Here is a 21730-nt window from a genome sequence, read left to right on the forward strand (position 1 = left end):
GAAAAACAGAAATAACATAGTATAAATAAAGTGTGATGACAACAAACCAAAGATAAGAAATGGGGAATGGAAGTAATCTCTTGTAAGATTCTTGTAATATATGTAGTAATATATAGGAACTAGAGCATCATTGTGAAAAGTCAAAAATATTTCCTAAAGACCCTAAAGCAAACTCTAAAATAACAAAGAGTTACAGCTAAAAAGGTAACCAAAGACATAAAATAGAATTATAAAAAAATATTCAATTGGTCTAAAAGGTGGCAAAAAAGAAAAAAAGGAAAACAGAAAAACAGATGGGATAAATAGAAAACAAACAGCAAGATGACAAATTTTGGCATAATTGTACCTTTACTCTCATTAACCCTTTGAGGAGTGAGTTTTTTTCATGTTTGCTGACCCCCGGCAGTGAGTTTTTTCTCAAAAAATGAAATTAGTTCCAGTTCCAGTTTTATTAACTTAATTAAAATCATGTTTGTTTGATAACCAATTTATGGAAACAAGAAGAACATACATTTGCCTTTTTTAAATGTTGCTTTACACATTTTTAAAATAAAAATTTTTGTACGATAGTACTCTGGATGATCAGGAGGCACGAGGATGTACATGAACGTTCGAACTACTCAAAGGGTTAATGTCTTCTTAATTAAAAAGCAATACCTAATTAAATGCTGTTTCTAAAAAATGCACTTTAAATATAAAGACAAATAGGTAAACAAAAGTACAAGGATGGAAAAGGATACACTATGATAATGTTAATCGAAACAAAACTGGAGTAGTTTAATTAATCAGACATGACAATTTCAGATCAAACAGTACTAGGGATAAAGAAGGTTGTTTGATAATGATAAGGGGATAAAAGAGCACATAACAATCCTGAACATTTATGCATCTAAGAACAAAGCCCAAAATAAATAAAGCAACAGCTGATAGCATCAAATGAGAAACAGACCAACACACAATTACAGTTGAAGATTTCAATATCCTTCACTTAATCATAGCTAGTACATAGTGGACATAGTGTACACACACTCCTGTTCAGAATATTCCTACGTCCGAGGTACCCTCTCCCACAAAACCTTATTGAAGAAATCTGTGCTTGCACTGCTTGGTACGCCTTGAGGGACATTTATCACTGAAAACCACAAATAAGGCTCCTCGCTGCTGATGGCATGGTGGATTAGCAAATACAGCCACTGCTCTGAGCAGGAAATTCTAGTTCTAGTTTCTTTTATTCCACTAAAAATCCTTTATAAGTCAGATAAATCTAAACTTTTCCTGATTTCAGTTAAATCACATATGATGAGGGGGTGGGGAAGGTTCTGTCTAAAGTCCTACCAGCTTTTGGGGTTCCCTAATTTCAACTATATGTATTATGAGAGGTCATCATTCCCGGTATAGCAACTCCAGTCAAGCCTTGAAGTCAGAGTCCCTGGGAATTCTGCCTGATTCCTCTGTGGAAACGTGTCTACTGTGCAGGTTTCTTCCTTAAGGCCTTCAGTACTCAGAGCCCAACAGTCTATGCAGTGCCCGGATCGGGCCATGAGGCCAGACCTACCCGAGGGGGAACAGCCTGCAGAGCGGTGATGTAGTTCTCCAGAGCCAGGCGGCGGCGGTCATTCAGCATGGCTTCCACTCTGGCCATGTGAGTCTCCACCAGCTGCTGCCTCTCATTGGCTGCTTCCTGCTCCAGGGACTCCACTTTCTCCTGGAAATGCTGCCGCGGCAAACACACACACGAGTCAATCAGGACTGATCAGGTTGGGCAGCAAGTTCGAGTTGTTTAAAGGGATATCAAATTTCATTTAATTCAATGACTTCATAGTCATTCCAACATTCTGTCTAATTCAGCATGATTTATGGGTCACCTCCCTTTCCTGGACTCTATTTCCAAACTTAATTCTCATTGTAAATCACTATTTTATATGGTCCTTTAAGACCGATTCAATTAGCCATAACGGAGGATAAATTTATGTATTCTTAAAATTCTAAATTACATTGCATATTTTAAAAACCCCTTTCTTCTTCAAAGTATTTTAATTTGAGAAAATGACCATGATAATCTCGCATTTACCTATGGTAATTTTGAGAGGGATTGCAGTTCAAAATTCCAATTAACACATAATTTTTGCCAGGAGAAGAAGCAGCAGAAGATTATGACAACCAAACAGATATATTATTGATTAAAAAGTAGACTGCAACTAACACTATGAGTTTTATGGAAATGAATTATAACAAGCTAACTGGGAGAAAATATAAGGCAGGGTTTAAGTAACTCCATTACTAGACAGTGCTGAGCACTGATTCAAGTTGATGAGAATATGAACGATCACACATGAGCTTCCAGGAGAGGGTGGGAAATTTGGAAGCACTCAGTGAATGGGGGTGGGTTGTTGGCATGCACCTCCTGGTGAGATTGGGCTAAGGTTTTACCTGGATAACAGCTTTCTTATCAGCTTTAGGCAAATTCTTTGCTTGATGTTCCGCCTCTTCCCATTCTCTCATGACCTGCAAAATAAGAAAACATTTAATTTTAAAATCATTAGTTCTTTTTTCAAATAGAGTTAATGAGCAAGATTACGTTTTCCCACCTTATCTGACGTTTTAAACAGTTATCATGTTTTATCATTAAATTTTTACAGTCAGTCTCCCTTTGTAGATTCAGTCTTATCTCAAAAACATTTGAACTCTCACTAAAATGTGAATCTATCCTGGTAGTAGACTGAATATACACATTCAAATTTATTGCAGCAATATGGCCTTTTGAAACAAAGACAGTCTTTTGTTTACTTCCTGAGAAATGGCTGACAGTCATTTACGTGATATGCACAAATGCCCACGATTCTTAAAAGGCATCTATTTCCTGAACAAGGGTTTCCAACGTTTAATGAACACATTGACTTGTCTTCTGGGAAAGCAAATTGTGAAATTTTAAACAGTATGAGGAGGAAAAGCATAACATTTTAGGTATATGTAGACATGCCATGAAGGGTGCCAAAAAGTGTTACATCCAGAGGAAGGAAAAGACTTTAGGAAAATAACTTTTGTTGTCAGAAACCTTGAGATCCACAACAGTGAAGAAGTGATGGATAATTACAGTCCTTTGCTTGCCAACCCACAACATAAACAGTAAAAATGCCCTAAATCCCTCTAGAAATTCCCAGAGAGTACACCTTCTAATAATCTGAATGCAGCAAAAAATATTAATAAATAACATTAATATAATGGCCAGGCTAATTTCTTTTGTAGAAAATACAGTCATCTCCTCTCATCTTCAATGTTCACCTAGGATTTCCCTGAGACAAGTTCACCTACTGATCTGAATGCAGAGGAGAAGTCTGCAGCTGTGCATATTGTTGAAAGAAAACAGTTTGAGATTCTTACCACCTACATCTGCCTTTTCAAGTGTACTACTTGTTGTCAACTAGAGGGTTTTCTTGTTGTTGTTTTTTTAAGTGGGATTCATATCTGAGCTCAATAAAATAAAGACCAGAAAAATCAAGTAAGCAAAATACCCATCTGTCAACAGATGTTTACTTGCATACTTCGTGGACTTCCAAACCATAGGACAACTTGATTTCTGCACAATAAGAGCCTGTTATTTATAGGTATTCATCTCTAAGGAACTGATTTTCTGATGTACTTCAAGATTATTAAAAAAAAAGGGCAGGCTTGGAATAAATAACTATTGACAGAGAAGTTTTATGAGGTAACACCGCATTCAATCACCATGTGGGTTTTTAATTAGATACTTTATATTAGCATTGATTTGTTGTCTAAGATACAGGACAAGTATTTCCATGGGGTTTTCATGAAATTATAAACAAAACAGAATGGAACATATTCTCTACTACACTTGACAAGCATATAAAAAACGACCTAGAAAGTTCACAGCAAAATTGAGAAATATGCCCCATTGCTATGAAAAATAACAGAACACAGAAGAAAAGAACATATTGTCCAGATGCTTTGGTGTCTCCAAGAGCTAATGAAGAGCACCTGTGGGAAAGGGGCTCCTGAAGACTACTTTCCCTTTTATGGATGAGCTTTGCATTAAAGATTATTTCAATTTTCTGCTTCAAGAGTGTTTACACTGGTGGTATTCTACCATGAGATCTTTCAGGCAGGAATCTCAAAATTAGTTTGAGAAAGAAGTAAAATGTTTCACTGAAATTGAGAAAAGTGTTTTCCCATATTATATTTAAAGTTTTACAATCTCCCTTTGTAGATTCAGAACCTGACCTTTCAGCTTTCAGCAGAGAAATCATGGAATAATTAAGAAGACTTATTTAGCTAATAAATTAAAAATAAGCATTTCTAGAGAAATAAAATAAAAATTTGATTTTCAGAGAAATTTAATGGTATCCTACACACTTGTAAATAAAACAATTCACAGATAACATCAAACTAGGTCTCCTACTGAAAGATAAACACATACTGCAGGCTCAACATATCTCGAACAATGCCTTCCATGGACGTATGCTGATAAGAGATAACCTTACTGCCAACCTATCAAATACCAGATCTAGTATTAAGTGCTCTACAACAGGGGTCCCCAAACTACGGCCCGCGGGCCACATGCGGCCCCCTGAGGCCATTTATTCGGCCCCCGCTGCACTTCCAGAAGGGGCACCTCTTTCATTGGTGGTCAGTGAGAGGAGCATAGTTCCCATTGAAATACTGGTCAGTTGGTTGATTTAAATTTACTTGTTCTTTATTTTAAATATTGTATTTGTTCCCATTTTGTTTTTTTTTACTTTAAAATAAGATCTGTGCAGTGTGCATAGGGATTTGTTCATAGTTTTTTTTATAGTCTGGCCTTCCAATGGTCTGAGGGACAGTGAACTGGCCCCCTGTGTAAAAAGTTTGGGGACCCCTGCTCTACAACATCTATCTCTTTTAATTGATTCCTCACAACAGCCTGTGAAATTAGGCATGGCCACCCCTATTTTTGAACCAAGTAAAGTACCCACTTAAGGTCATGGAAGGGAAAAGTGGAAAAGAAAAAATATAAACTAGGATCTCTGTGGCTGTAAAGACCACCACACTCTTGTCCCTTGTGGTCCAACTGGCCATTATAAAGCAGCAAATCTAGCAGATGAGCTAATTTTATTTACATTTGGTGACAAGAAGAAGGGCTGCTCCTAGATGTTGATGCTTATCTTAAAAATAATACATTTAAAGAAAGGTCAACTTCTGATTTAAAGAACTTCATTTTAAGGATACATTAAAACTGATAAATTCTTTTTTTATGAGAAACTTTAGAAGCAATTTTATTAAATTAAAAACATAACGAGAATGCTCATTCTCATCACTTCTAGATTCTAGCCATTTCATTAAAATAAGAAAAAAGTTATAAGTATTGGAGATGAAAGAGAAATGTGTTTATTTATAATGACTTGTTTATGTAGACAGTCTACCAAAAATGTCCATAATTAATAAGGAAACTCAGCATGATAATTATATATCATTTTACCATTAGAAATCAATATTTTACATATACCAAGAATAAGCTATTTCAAAACAAAATGAAAATAAAAATTCCACTTACAATAACAAAAAAATTCTGAGGTAATTAGTACTAAATCAACAAATACAGTCTATGTATTATTTCCCTGGTGAAAATTTCAAAACATTATTGAATCACATAAAATACTGTCTAAATTAATAGGAAGTTATACCAATCAGTTGGGAAACTCAGTATCACATATATATTATTTCTCACACAATTACAGTACTCTATAAATTCAACAAATGTCAATTAAAATCCCAAGGAAATTCTTAGAGGTTAACAAGCCAGTCCTAAAGTTTCTGGAAGAAAAACAGGCTCTAAGTAGCCAATACAATTTTGGGGAAAAAAGCAAATATGGAGTTAGTGGTGGTGCTTGCTCTAATAGATGCTTTATAAAGTTATACTAATTAATACAATGCATTAGAGGCATAACGATAGGAAAATAGACCAATAAAACAAATAATACAGAAATAGAACCATTAAAAATATAAAATTGATATGTAACAGATATGGTATTATAAATCAGGAAGAACAAATGGACTATTAAAATAATACAATGTGGGGACAAGTGGTGATCTATATGGAAAAAGGTAAAATTGGATCACTATCTCACACCATACACAAATAAATTTCTTTAGAATTAAATATGAGAAACAAAACTTTTAGTCCTTTATAAGAACATATAGAAAAGCATCCTATGATTTGCAGTAAGAAAGGATAAATAAGACATAAATTGTGACTACACAAAAGTTTTAAAATTCTGTTCAACAACAGACACAATATGACAAACTAAAGAGACAAGTCACAGGCCTGGAGACAGTACTTGCAATCCACATAATCTACAAAGAATTGATAAAACTGATAAATTCTTAAGTAATAAAAGTACTTATAAACTCTTTGGCATCTTTTATTTGTTGGATGTTATTCACAACATTTAGCAATAGAAATCTACAAATTTAGAGTTACCATGAACCACAACAACAAAAACCCAAAATACTGAAATAACCCAAATCTTTTGTATTTGTAAGAAAACAACAAAAACTACAATAAAAAATAACTAAAAGGTCTACATTTTTTTTAAATTAAAAATTCTTCAGATCTGGACTTGTGGTTGCTGCTATATTCTCATCAAACAGTTTTCCACGGCATGTGCAAAAGTCCCAATCATCTGGGTTTATGGCTATTCAAAGACCTGGCTGTTTCATGCAGAGAAAATGACAACTAATATAAGAGATTTAAGAAGCAAGCAAGTTCAAAGTCAAACAGTTCCCAGAATTCAGTGCCAGAGATAATGAAGATAAATGTTGATCTCAGGTATCTCATTTTCCTATGACCAATGGAATCTAGCAAACTGCCTTCTACGCTCCAGGATAACATCTCTTACATTCTTTTAGATAGAGCTAATGACTAAAAGATAAAGGCAAGATATCAAAACACAGATGAACTAAGTCATGGGTTAAATAAAGGTGTTAAAATAAAATTAAGTTACTCTTCAAGGAATGATTAATACTATCTAAAACTAGTAGTATACTTGATTATCTTAATAGGATCAAAATGACCAAGATAACCTGGAAAAAACAATTCAGGATTTGTATGTATTTTTTTAAACGACTATTTAAGTGAGTTCAAGAAAGAAATGCAACGTTAGTAAGGTGACTTATACAAACTCATAGGGACTAAAAGTTTGCAATCCAGCTAGAGAGATCACACACACACACACACACACACACACGTCATGTAAAATAATCACTAATGAAATTGGGGATCAAATAAGCAGAGCTGAGTGAAAAGTGACAGCAATGACTTCTTGTCACTTTCTGAGGACTATGCAGGGTTTAAGGAATGGGTGAGCCCTGCCAATGGGAGGAAGAGAAGAAGGTTGTTTCCAGAGGAAGTCAGGCCTGAGAGTGATGGGAAGGCCAAACTGAGCTGAGCATGTGCAGAGCAAGAGCCAACAGCAGTTTAGTGCAGCCAATACGACGATGGAAGCAGTTGGGGGTGGAAGAAAAACTAGGACGTCTGGAGTTGGGGTGTGGGGTGTTGAGCTGTGAGAACAGGCACTGGAAACACCAAGATGAGCATTCAGTATTTATTCTTGTTTTCTTTTTTTTTTTCCTCCCAGATATGCATTTTGAGGGCAGTAGGAAGCCCCTGAAAGCTTCATAGACAAAAACTGAAATGATGTTTAACTTTAAGGGACATAATGATCTGAGTGGTAATAAGCATGACTCATAGCCATTCTTATGTGTTGTTTTTTTTTAAACAGATTACATACACATCAGCTTATTATGTCTTTCCTAAAGAAAAGTCCTATTTTTCAAAAGAACTGGTTTCAGGTGAAACCTCACTATTCCACTGTAACTAGTGTTCCAGTTTAACTCTCATGTGAGTTTCCATTGAGGGCAAACACAGAACTCTGCATTGTATTCCAGAGCCCAAGTGTGTGATTATGTTTATCTTCCCCTTAACAACATTCCGGTGTAATTCCAAATATTACAGTCACTCTCTTTAAAAAGAAAAAAAAAGGAACTGTGTTGTGTTGCGCCTGTCTAGATACATTGGTAGTTTTATGTTTTAAAATATAGGTTCTACTGTTACTCAGGTATGATGAGGCCAATACAAAAGGGGATGACTACCACTGAAAATAAAGTCTCTTGCCAAGTTTCCAACGCAGTGCATGGGGAAGCACTGACATTGGTCAGGAAAAGAGAGCAAGAAGAAAACATGGATAAAAACTCTTTATTGTGGATTGTGAGGGAGTGAATGAGTGAGACAGGGTGAAGTGGATAAATGGGTTTAGGATTGACTAGTTTGGAGAACTTGGGTGGGCTTTGGAATATAGGAGCTGTCTCTCCTTAGCGGTCTAATACTTGGCCTTGGGGTGAGTAGAGCACATGGATAGTGATCTGGAGAAAAGAGGTAGTTGGGCGTATGGAGTTTGAGTGGTTGGTTTGTAATGGAAAAATATGTTTGTAAGCCAGTCATTTGCTACCTCTAAGAATTGGCTCACCCTGGTAGGGGCAGTCTCCCTAGAATTGGTAAGGTCTCTGATGTCAAATTATCAAATAAGACAATATTAAAGGCATGATTATTATAGTCTACTAATGAACTATCTTGATCTTAAAAAAATATATGGGACTGCATGAAATGATTATTATGCTTCACTTTAGTTTTAAGTTTCTATGGTCATATTAATGAGCTTTGTTTTATCTTTGAACCAGTCATTTCTTACAATCAAGTATTTAATACAAAAATACTTTTCTATATTAACTAAAAGATGTTGTAAGGGATTAATTTTCAACATGATGGTTACAAGTACTACATATACACAGAGTAATAAAACCATTGAGACTGTCATAGATACATTGCATTTCTGCTTAAAAAATCCTACTGTACTTCCTATACTGGGGTCTTTCCTAGGTGAGATGCCCAGGAGGATGCAAAAAATTTCCCAAGTTAATACACTATAGCAAACATTTAAAATGAAGACTTTATGTCATTAAGAATCTGGATAAAATTAAAGAGACCTCCCACTCCTAGATATTTATCTGCCACTGGCCCCCAGTGGAGATTTCAAGGCAGAGGCAAGATCAGATTTCTTCTTTACTGTAGGGCTAAAGCATGAACAAGTCACATTACCTGGGACATTCTCTCCCGGTGTTTGGCCTCCAGCCTCTCTTTGGCTTTCTGGAAATGGGCATGTTCGTTCTCATCTCCAGGTGTCTCGAGATACTTGTCAACAGCATCAGGGGTGCTGGCCGCTGTTGTAGGAACTATAAAGTAGAAGGGAAGAGGTTTGAGAAGAGAAACTGAATATCCAGTCATTTTAAAGAAAGACGTATTTTCTGTTTACTCCGGAACAGAGTTTAGTACAGAAGCACATACAACACGTTAATATTCTTTAAGCTTAGAATGCCACGAGAGATGCTCTGGTTTCTCTTCAGATCGTATAAATCTTTCGCCTTTTACTAGAATGCCACGAGACACTTCCTAGCCAAGTACAATTGTGTGTTACCCCTTTCAAGGATTGGGTAAAGGAAAATCTTGATGAGTCCATTTTGTAATTATAGCATTATATTTAAAAGTCTTTGCAAAACAATCAGGCAGAGAGCAAAAACAGTTGGTGTTTAATACAGACATGTTGTCTTAAATTCCTACGCTTTGCTACATTCATTTTTGTTCTCTTGAAAGTAAATATGATATCATTAATATCACACCTTAGATTCCTATAAAATCAAAGAAATCTCAAAATTAGCACATTGTGAAATAATTGCACCTCAGAATAAAGGTAAATCCTACATTGTGTATTTTAGATAGCTTGATTACAAGCCATCTTTTGTGAGAAAATTTTCCACATACTACCAAAAAACTCAAAAAGTCAATAAATGCATTTTTGAAATCACAAAAGAACTTTTCTGCTGTAACAGATGTGGCCATAATCAACCAATTCATTCGACCAGGTGTCAAACAAGTGATTTCTACTTTGAATTCCACAATACTTCTGAGCAATATTACTGAATTACAACATAGACTACTGTATTATATGGAAACATAAATAGCCATAAAATTGAAGTGTATTATAAAACAATAATGTCTTAATTCACAAACCAAGTGAATTGTAATGCCTATACAAGCAGTTTTCCAAAAGATCAGTAGTGACTAATGAGAATTCAGAGTATTTATGATCTTATATTTTTTAATGAAAAGAAAAGTGATTTTGATTTAAAGAAAAAGCCACATCAAACAAAAAAAAATCAATTCGGTGTTTGTACTATGTTCTCAGGTCAAGTCAATTTGTTTTTTATTCAAAGGATAATTCAAGTATCACTAATATTCTAAGTATTCTACTTCACTAATTATCTCTAATTACTGGACTATTATACATATTTGAGATACACTATCCCAAAGAAGACTTGAATGAGAAGAATTTATGGCTATGTCATTTTAAAACTAAGATAAACTAAATTCTAAGATAAATATTTCTTTCTATACATGCTTCAAAAAAAAAATCTGGGATGTTAACAATCCAATGGCCTCAACATTTGTAGCAAAACCAGAGGCTTTTTTGCTCATTAATGAAATATTATCTTTAATTTTAAAGAGAAACATTCATTTTGATCTCTTCTATTTCAATCAGTGCTTAATAATTATTTTTTTTTAAAAATAAAAGCAGTTTAGAAATCGATTCAGGCTTTCAAGGGGAAGGAAGACATAGGACATATTCCTGGAACTTTTTTTCAATACTTGTGCATCCATTCCTTCCACCCCCAACCAGGGATTTTTAGTCAGTTGGTCTTGGATTGGCACAAAGCATATATGTTGAAAAACATCAGCCCCCCAGTTTCTGTGTAGTAACCAAGGGAGAGAATATTTCAGTAGCAAAAGGGAGAAGAAAGGAAGAAGCGTTGAGCTTTGTAATTAAGTACAGCTTGATTTTGTCTTAGTAAGGCTGTGACCCAGGGCAATAACATAGGTGTTCTGTGCTCCAGTTTCCTTATCCATCAAACCAGCGCACAATGTTAGGACAATGCTATCCACAGCATGTGTTAGTCACCCTGCAGAAAGGTGACTTCTTGTAGCACACTTCCTTCCTCCTTCACTTACTACATCTTAACTCAAAATTCAGAGCTGATGCCACCATAGAAAAATGAGCTACTTTTATTTCAAATTCACTGAAAATGAATTACACACAGAATCATGAAATATTTTTTACAAGGAAAATATGGATTTTTCTTTAAAAATTTATTGATTTATTTGAAAGGAGGGGGGAGGGAGAGAAGACAGAGAACCACTGATTTGTTGTTCCACTTAGTTGTGCATTTCTCTGTTACTCCTTGTATGTGCCCTGACTGTGAATAAAACCCGCAACTCTGGTGTTTCGAGATGATGCTGACTTAGCAACCTAGCCAGGGCCTGGATTTTTTTTTCTCTCTAAAAAGTCTTCAGTATAACTCGCTGAATTTCAGTATAAAAGGCTGAATTTATTAAAAATGAGTTCTTAATTTTAAAATAATTTTCTATTTTATTTTTTTTGAGTCTCAAATCTTTGATACGTCTCAAATCTTTTCTTTAATTATTTTTATTTATTTATTCATTTTCAAGAAGAGAAAGAGAGAGCGAGAGAGAGAGAGAGAGAGAGAGAGAAAGAAAGAGAGAAATGGAGGAGGAGCAGGAAGCATCAACTCCTATATGTGCCTTGACCGGGCAAAGCCCAGGGTTTTGAACTGGCAACCTCAGCGTTCCAGGTCAACACATAATCCACTGTGCCACCACTGGTCAGGCAATAATTTTCTATTTTAAATCTATTTTGTAAAAAAATAAAATCAAACATAAATGTTTTCCTGCAGAAACTTGAGCCAATTCACTATGCAAGTTATTTTAACTTAATCATTTGCCAACATACAATAGAAATACTATTTAAATATCTTTTGGCATAGTATAGTCTGGCAGAATGACAAAATCAGACAAATCATAGTTTACCTTCTGAATAAATAAAAATGTTGGGGGTTATATTCCCTGATCAGGATAGCCACAGGCTGTGTGTTGACCATGCCATGGCACTTTCTAGGGGAAAAAAGTTACTACTTATGTAGAAAGTTTCTTCAACTCCAATGTTTTGCATATATTGTCTATTGTCACAAATAGGAGGAAACACTGAAAAAATGAGCTCATTAGCCCAAGCTGAAATAGAACTTCACGATATTTTTTTTTATTTTTTGTATTTTTCTGAAGCTGGAAACAGGGAGGCAGTCGGACAGACTCCCGCATGCACCCAACTGAAATCCACCCGGCACGTCCACCAGGGGGCGTTGCTCTGCTGCAACCAGAGCCATTCTAGCGCCTGAGGTAGAGGGCACAGAGCCATCCTCAGCGCCCAGGCCAACTTTGCTCCAATGGAGCCTTGGCTGCGGGATGGGAAGAGAGAGACAGAGAGGAAGGAGAGGGGGAGGAGTGGAGAAGCAGATGGACGCTTCTCCTGTGTGCCCTGGCTGGGAATTGAACCCGGGACTCCTGCATGCCAGGCTGATGCTCTACCACTGAGCCAACCGGCCAGGGCTGAACTTCACGATATTAAGAATAAAATAATAATGAAGAAATGAGCATGTGAAATACATTTAACAAGATTAAGTATATTTTGAGTATTAAACCTTTATTAAGTACCTGGAAATAAATGCAAAGACTGGGTTACATATGTATCCCATTTAATGAAGAACTATTTTTCTTTGAGTGAATATTTGTGGGTGACCAGTATTCCTCCAGGTGAGGGAAAGTAAGGGAAGCTGTCTCTCTGAATCCTTAATTCAAACGTCTTAGCCCCTAGCCACTCAACCTAACAATCCATCTCACCTAGTGAAGTTTTCTTGTGTTCACAGCAACCAACATACCAGATCCCTATCCAGTCAAGAAGAGAACAATGGCACATCTCGATATTTTAATATAAAGTTAGTACTTCATTATTGCTACCCTGCAGCTGGTGAGGAGGAAGGCAAGAACATTTTAAGGAGGGTTTGTACAGAGAGCTCATCTTCTATTTCTCTAATATCCCTCCATCCTGAAGACACTGTCATACCAAGACTGGCTGCTGCCATTGTGTGAAGCCCATGTAGACAAGAAACAGCACAACAGGGAGGTGGCAGGGGCTGAAACACTGGTGCCCTATGTCTTAACCCTTTCAAGGTGCTTCCTTTGGGAAAGAAAAGGCTCAAGGAGTATCAGAGAAATGGGGAGCTGTGAATCAGTCACTTTGGTCACTTGAACCACTTAGAAAGCACAAAAAAACACCTAACTTGAGGAGGGTTTGTTTGTTTATTTATTGTTTTTAAACTTCCACAAAGCAGTTTACACTGTTCAAACACCTCTGAGGCTCCCTCAGTATTGTGTGATATGGGCTCAAATATCCAAGTTGGCCAGATAATAAAGCCTCCCTTCATTAGTATCTACTGTGCCAGACATTAGACACATGCGGGGAGAAGAAAAATTGCCCTATTACATATACTGTACAGAGGGGAAATACTATCATTTAACATACTCATTCACATCCCTAGATGCACACGAATAAATCTGAATTTAGGATTAGGCAAACCATCAAAAGGCTATAAAGTTAATATTTAGAGTAGTGAAGGCTAATCCATCGACATGTCTAGGGCACTGGAAACTGTTTGTTTTGGTTAATGAACAACATGAATAGGCCAAAAATGAGCTTTGTTATGACATCTGTCGGCCTATTTTCTAAGCTGTTCCTGCTCTGTGTGCTAGTTGATAAATGACCTCCAACCAATGTTCAGCAGAAGTAGGATTATGAAACAGGGCTCAAGAGAAAGACTGCAAAGATCCTGAATCTGAATAATCTTTTAGTCCTTGGCCCCCGCTCAAATACGCTCATTCACACCTTGTGCAAGGTACCTTTCCAAAGAAAACTAGATTTAAAACTCAGGGTTAAGCATTTTTTTTTTATCGTAAAAGAAACATTTATTCATTGCAACAATACACTATAGTATGATAAATGCATAATAAAAACATTTTTAATATTTTACATTGTAATTATGCTTACATGCTATTTGTCAAATAAGTTTGTAAATATGATGTATATATTTGCTTGCTTATAGTTTGCATTGGGTGTGGAGGGACAGGCTGTAAGCAGGCAGGGTTTTATAGCCTTAGTTTTAAGACTAAGCCTTTCCCATCCTTGACTGTTGCATGATGTGAGGTGGTGCTCTATCATGAGGAATCCCATTATGCCTCAGATAAGTGACTTTGTAACAGAGACTTCCTTGTTTGTATATTGGATTAAAGGTTTTGATTTCTACACTATAAAATGGGCAGAGGAGCCCATGCTGGAGGAGAGCAGAGAAAGGTCACGTGGGGGAGAGAAGCAGCCAAGATGGCAGAGCGCCGAAGGAGAAGCCAACCTGTGCAGAGTTTGTACAGAGAGAAGGAGATGGGGAACAGAGGTGAACAAGGCCCGCGAGGTACAAACCTCCGATCCTAAGAAAATTCGGACAAGTCAGCGGCTTTGGGAGCCCTGAATGGAAAGGGAAGTGTTTTCCCACTGTGTGTATTTCTTGCCTGCGGGTGCAAGCTAGGATCAAAGGTAATGGCCCACCAGTTCTTGGCTTTGTTGCCTCACCACCATCTGTTCGAATCCAATGTGAACCTGCACAGGCCAGGCGGCTGTGATGGTGGCCGCAGCCACCAGTCTTTCACATGCCTATTAATTTTTAATAATAATTGTAAGAAAAAAGTACTCATTTGGATACAAATACATCACATCACATGCAATGGATCGACTGCATCAACTGAATACGGACATTTACAGATTAGTCTTCTGTAAAGCCAGTAGCCAGAGCCACCATAATCACAGCTGCCTGGCCCATGCAGGTTCGCATTGGACTCGGACAGTCGGTAAAGAAACAACGAAGCCAAGAACTGGTGGGCCATCACCTTCAATCCTAGCTTGCACCCAGCGGGCAAGTAAAAACACACACAGGGCTCCAAAACCCACTCATTCAGTGCTCACAAAGCCACCGACCTATCCAAGTTTCCCAGAATCAAAGGTTTCCAGCTCACCAGCCTCATTCACCTGTGTTCCCCATCCCCTTCCTTCTCCCTGCACAAACTCCGCACAAACCGGCCTCCCACTCAACACTTCGCCATCTTGGCTGCTTCTCCTGGACTCCTCCACGTGGCCCCCCTCTCCCCCCCTCCCCGCTCTCTCCTCTAATAATAATCTCAGGAACCAAGGGGGTTAAGCATTTTTAGCTCTAGGTTTTGACCTCTTGCTGCCAAATCCTAAGCAGCACTCCCACTATCATATATAGAAGTTTTTAACTTTCAGATGACCTTCTTATTTGTTTTCTTAGTCTCTTATCAGCCCTGTAGAATATGGTAGGGTGTATACCTTTTTATACTGAGCATGGATGGCTACACATAATACCAAACAAAATAAAATACAACAGAAATCCAGTTCCAACTCACAGCACATTACTGCCTGAATGTAAACATTCTGCTTCCAAACACAGTAGAATTCTGGGTGAGAAATGCTTTTGATATAAGTCTCGCCCCTTTTTCTTTTTTGTAAACCCGGAGGTCAGAGGTATCTCAGGTGTAGCCTTGCTGCCTTGAGAGAGCATGCTCATCCCTTTATTCCTCCAAATAATACCACAGCTTCTACTTTATGGGAGGCACAGGGAAGAAACCAACAGACTAACAAAGATCCTTGTCCCTGTGAAGAAACAACCACTTCAAAACAATAATTCACATTGTTAAAATATGATCTGTATCATGGAGAAATTCAGGGCTGAGAAGAATCTGGAGTGCAGGGGGAAGGCCTGGAGGAAGGGAGAGACCTCAGCAGTAAGGAGCGGCCAGGCCCGGTCTCTTTGAGAAGGTGACATTTACACAGGGAGCCGAAGCCCCACTTTCCAGTTACCCACTGCATGAACGTGGCAGGCAGATGAAGGCACTAGCACAAAGGCCCTAAGAGGTGAGTGTGCCTGGAAAATTCCAGGAGAAGCAAGGTCATTGTGGCCAGAGTTGAAGAAGGGAGAGAAGGGTGAGAGGCAGAATGAATGTGGGGGACAAGAACTAATGCAGGCTGTTATGAGGAGGGGAAAATGTGATAGGTTGTACTTGAAAGGGTCACTCTGCTAAGGGACAAAGCGGAAGGAAGGAGATCTTGAAAGAGTAAAGACAAGGATGAGATAGATGGCTTGGAAAAGTAGCAGGGAGGTGGTGAGGGAGTTTCATGGCAGGTACCCACCCAGCACACAGAGGGGAAGGATCAAATTCACTTCTCTTATCACCAAATGCTGTTATCTAAACCATAGGTAACCAGATACATAGGGAGATCATGTTTTCACATATGTGTGAGGGTTTGTTTCCAATTAAAAAATGATGCACTGAGGCTTGTCACAACACTTTCGTTTCACATTGTAATCTCTTCCTAGTACCTGCCAGGGCTCGATATTTTTTTTTTTTTTTTTTTTTTTTGGTGCGAGTAAGGAGAAGCAGATTTGCTTTCAGTTTATTAATGAACCCTGGTGCTGCACCCAATGTTCCGGTCACAAAATACTCTGCCATCACATGGAACACAATGCCAACGACACATTTCCGTTCTGGTGTTTCCTTTGAGAAAACGCAATAAGGGAGGAGGTTACTCCAAAGTAAGGTGAAAATTGGTGTTATCCATGGAATGCGGTAGAAATCACTCTCCTTGCCTGTTTGGAGGGCCTCTGTATCAAGCACACCATCAAATTAGACCGTCCCTGCACCAAATACTCATGTTAGTACTGATTTTATAATCATCGCATTGTACTCCATTTCATAGTCATACTAAAGACAGCAGAATGTGGAGTCCAAAACTAGAGACATAATGAAAAATGACCCCAATCATTTCGATATTGTTTTGTTTCCTCAGCCTCTATTCTACGGTGACATAATTTTATAGTCATAATGAGGGTCAGGGTGTTAAATAATCCCACCTTCAAACAGTAACCACTCTGACCACCTACACTTGGCTACCAGGCATATGTTTCCCTTAATAGAGGCAATAAATGGCATTTAGTCAATATATTCACATTGGATTCTAACAAGAAAATTTGGTTAGTTTTTTTCTGTCAGCAGAAAGGCAATGTATTACCTCCATAGCATTGACGAGAGAAAATAAAAGTAAATTAAGACCTGTATAAGTCATTGCCTTATCACTGAAAATGCTATTTTACACACAGCTCTAGCAATTCTGTCACTTGAAATGGCTATAATTTGTATGAGAGGTGGCAATGAGGATAATTTATATATAGGTGAAATGTAAACACGTAAAATTGAATCTCAAAACATGGCAGAGCTTTGCAGACCGCCACCTCAACTTTTTTTTTTAAAGGGGCTCCATTTCTCTAATTCCTAAACAGCTAAAATCCCTAACACATGCGAAACTCAACTATCTATCACCACCACCAAGTCCAAGTTAGGGGAATCATTTATAATGTAAAAGCGGGTTGAGATCTTTATATGTGGTATACACTCTCTACAAAAAGGAACAAAGGCACTTTCCCAACATGCCCTTGTATCATTAGTTCATAGTCAGTGCGACCATAGTTGGCAGCCTATCAATGCATCATGTGGACATAAGGTAATAAAAATGTAATCAATGCTGTGTTTACTATATACTCTAGCCAAACTGCATTTCTTTTTTGTCTTATGGACACAGACTGACGTGGGCGTTTTATCAAATATGTGAAATAAGTGTGAAAGAATGAATGCTGGTGTTATTTTTATTAATACATACATCCTACTTACATAATGCACTACAATTCAGAAGTATCCTCAAGACTGAATCAAAAAAACCCCAAAACAACCACATGAAGCAATACTGATAATAACTGGCATTTAGACTTTTTAAACCTTTGTTTAATTTTTTTTCTTTTTCTTTTTTTAACAGACAGAGTGAGAGTCAGAGAGAGGGATAGACAGGGACAGACAGACAGGAAGGGAGAGAGATGAGAAGCATCAATCATCAGTTTTTTGTTGCAACACCTTAGCTGTTCATTGATTGCTTTCTCATATGTGCCTTGACCGCGGGCCTTCAGCAGACCGAGTAACCCCTTGCTCGAGCCAGAGACCTTGGGTCCAAGCTGGTGAGCTTTGCTCAAAACAGATGAGCCCGCGCTCAAGCTGGCGACCTTGGGGTCTTGAACCTGGGTCCTCGGCATCCCAGTCCGATGCTCTATCCACTGCATCACCACCTGGTCAGGCAACCTCTGGCTAATTTTTTTATTTTTAAATCTTTTTTGTCAATTTGTTGGAAGCAATTTTCCACTTCATTAATGGTGGATCATAAAGGGTTGAACTGTCACAGTTGCTCAACATTCAATGGACGAGTTCAAAAAGTCAAAATCTTCTATTTTTATAGAAATAGTAGCTGTAAAAGCCAGGTGGAACTATTAACCTCTGTGGCGGTCTTAAGGATACAATCAATTTCATTTTATTCCAGCCTTTGACCACAAGCTTTCCCTACACTTGTATATTTTACTTCATACTGTTACTTAATTCCATCCCATTCCTGGGTATCATCACATCAATGTAACTGTCAAGTTATTGAAAGCAGCGTATTTGGTTTACCTTGCTGATGTCCTTTAAAATACCTACCTCACCACCAGCACATCCTGGGCTCAAAAGTAACAGCTTTATTAAACTAGGGGTTAGCCTGCTGGTGTCTTTTGTAAATAATGTTTTACCGGACTCAGCCATATCTATTTATTTATCAGTTGCCTGTGACTGCTTTCATGCTACAACTGCTGAGTTGAATACTTGTAATAGAGACCATATGGCCTAAAAAACCCCTAAAATATTGACTATCTGGCCTTTTAAAGAAAAATTTTTGCTAATTCTTTATTAAACTGCTTACTCTTTGGAAATAGCTAAAGAATAGAGCACATATATAATGAGCATTTCTTTTACTGTTCTAAGTAAATGAGCTTTTCTATTTTCATTTAATGCTGGTTTATTGAACAAATCAATTATTTTCAATGTTAGGGTTTCTCATCATGGTAGTTGGAGGAAAAGGTCATTCTTTTTTATCCTGATCATTTCAGGACACCAAAGATACAGTTTCTCATACTTATTAATGTAACTGGATTTACTGGCACTAATGTGACATAATTTAATGCACCACCACATCTTTTAGTGCTTTCACTTTTTTAAATAATGCTTAGCAGTTTTATAAAAATATCATAGCTTTGTTAGTGCTAGGGAATGTGGTAATAGAAACTAAGAGTTGCTATTTTGCAATGGGAAGAACAAGTACAGTGTGATTAAGAACAGTGGCTCAAGTCTGGCCAAAGACTAAATGGCCTTGACATTATGACAGGACAGGACAACTCTGGGCTAGGGTGGCACAGTCCATTCAAAGGCCATACAGCAAGTTATCTACAGTTTGCAAACTGTGTGCCTCTGAGGCAACAACTAAGAACTTGGGGTGGTGGCGTGGCCTGTGTGACTAGTCTAATCTATCTGGGCCATTTGGATATACGTAATCCTCAATCTTTACCCCTTCCTCAATCCTTCATGAGGCCAGATCTACCCCTGTACAGAGACTCTATGGCCATAAACATGATCCCAAGCTACATCCTAGATGTCACATAACCTGCGTAAACGAGGCTATGTGGCACCTCTTCAGACGGCCATTCTTAGCATATGCTGGGACTTGGTGAAATGAGGAAGACACAGAGAAAAGACAGGCTGGTCTTTGAAGAACATGCACTTTCCCCCAGGGGTCTGTTGGTTTTATTCTCTGCTTCCCGACCAGTGTTTCTCTTAAGAGTAGGAAAACTATGAAGCCTCTAACAAACACCACAGTCAGAACAGCAACTTCTGCCTTAACTTGCAAATATCGTGAGCTACGATAGTGGTCTCACACATTCGATTTCATAAACATCTGCTGAGACCTGGAGGCCTTCTGACATTCCAGCACTTCAACTTGCCTTCCAGTGTACGGAAAGTGTACATGTTTACATCAGTCTAGTTATGTCTCTGAATCATATGGGGTTACATTAGACTAGAGGTTCTCAACTGGGAGGATGATTTTGCCCCCTACCCCCATCAAGGGCACGTTTGGCAAAGTCTAGAGGTCTTTTTAGTCATCGCAGCTGGGGTGCTGTTACTGGAATCCAGTGGGTGGAGGCCAGGGAGGCTGCTCACCATCCTCTATGCACCCACAGCACTGAAGTATCTGACCCAAGTGTCAACAGTGTTGAGGCTGAGACCTTGCTTTCCATGCTGCTTACAGCACAGCTCGTCACAAGGAAAGGAGCAAGATGAGTCACTTTTTGTCATTCTCTTTGGTCAGATCCCGTGGTGCAGTCAGCTGAGTAAAAACTGGCAGAATGCTCTTGATGAGATTAAATGCCATTAAGTACTCAGTCTGTTCACCATTTTTTATTTATTTATTTTTTATTTTTATTTTTTTTCTTCTAATATCTGAAGCTGGAAACGGGGAGAGACAGTCAGACAGACTCCCACATGCGCCCGACCGGGATCCACCCAGCATGCCCACCAGGGGCGATGCTCTGCCCACCAGGGGACGATGCTCTGCCCACCAGGGGACGATGCTCTGCCCCTCCGGGGCGTCACTCTGCCACGACCAGAGCCACTCTAGCACCTGGGGCAGAGGCCAAGGAGCCATCCCCAGCGCCCGAGCCATCTTTGCTCCAATGGAGCTTTGGCTGCGGGAGGGGAAGAGAGAGACAGAGAGGAAGGAGGGGGTGGAGGTGGAGAAGCAAATGGGCGCTTCTCCTATGTGCCCTGGCCTGGAATCGAACCCGGGTCCCCCGCATGCCAGGCTGACGCTCTACCGCTGAGCCAACCGGCCAGGGCCTGTTCACCATTTGATGGGGAGAATACTACAATGAAAAGGATCCTACTGTCATTTGAAATGAACTAATCAGTCAATATTTATGTAGTAATGTTACTGTTCACAAATATTGCTCTGGACAGACTGAATGTGAAATGTTTGTACTGTTCTAAACCCAAATGGGCAGACCCGAAAGAAAGTAAGGTCAGGAACAGTTTGGGTCTCACAAGATTCTTTGTCCCAAATGGAAAAGGGATTTTTAAAAGGATTCAAATCTGAAGGTTTATGCGTAAAATGAAAGCTCTTAGCCTCACATCTCTATCCTTTCTATCAATAATTTAGAGTCTTACCGATGATAACATCCTATCCTAATTCAGTGTCCCTTAAAATTGCAATGTTTGAATTGTTTTTATGACAAAGATTTAAAATCTAGAAATAGCTAATTATAATAATGCTCAACAGGAAAATCTTTGTATTTATAATGTAGATCATCACACATTTTCTCTAACATGTGTGACCTTCCATCAGTTTAACTGAAGAGCTTTTTCTATCTCACTTCCCATTTATTATCTGACTATAAGTAACTCAGACTGAGGAATCTGTAAAATTAAGCACCTTTGTGACAAGAGCTACCCTGCAGTTAGGCTGGGTAGGGAGTCCTAGGTGGTGAAGGTGCGAAGTGCAGGTCCAAGGGGCCAAATCAAAGGGGCTTGGTTATCTTTGTAGTTCTGGCTCAATTCTCCAACTCCAGCCGCTGCCTGCATCTGACCTCCAGATGATTATGACCTTTTTCAATTCAAATGTGCAGCTTTGCTATAAATAAAACAGTATAGCGGTACTGGCTATAAATAACTAGAAATTATACGTTTTCCCCA

General features: G+C 38.4%; 1 protein-coding gene across 6 annotated transcripts in view; it reads right to left on the reverse strand.

Moving 5' to 3' along the window:
• Window positions 1-21730, reverse strand: part of APP (amyloid beta precursor protein) — a 276723-nt gene that overhangs the window by 74503 nt on the left and 180490 nt on the right. For all 6 annotated transcript variants that reach the window (XM_066369939.1, XM_066369938.1, XM_066369937.1 and 3 more), the window contains 3 exons: window positions 9149-9282; window positions 2431-2505; window positions 1556-1714 (listed from right to left, as the gene is read on the reverse strand). In XM_066369939.1, the coding sequence (XP_066226036.1) occupies window positions 1556-1714; window positions 2431-2505; window positions 9149-9282 (368 nt within the window). The remainder of the gene's footprint in view (window positions 1-1555; window positions 1715-2430; window positions 2506-9148; window positions 9283-21730) is intronic.

The sequence above is a fragment of the Saccopteryx leptura genome, chromosome 2 (genome assembly GCF_036850995.1).
Source record: "Saccopteryx leptura isolate mSacLep1 chromosome 2, mSacLep1_pri_phased_curated, whole genome shotgun sequence".
Lineage (NCBI taxonomy): Eukaryota > Metazoa > Chordata > Mammalia > Chiroptera > Emballonuridae > Saccopteryx > Saccopteryx leptura.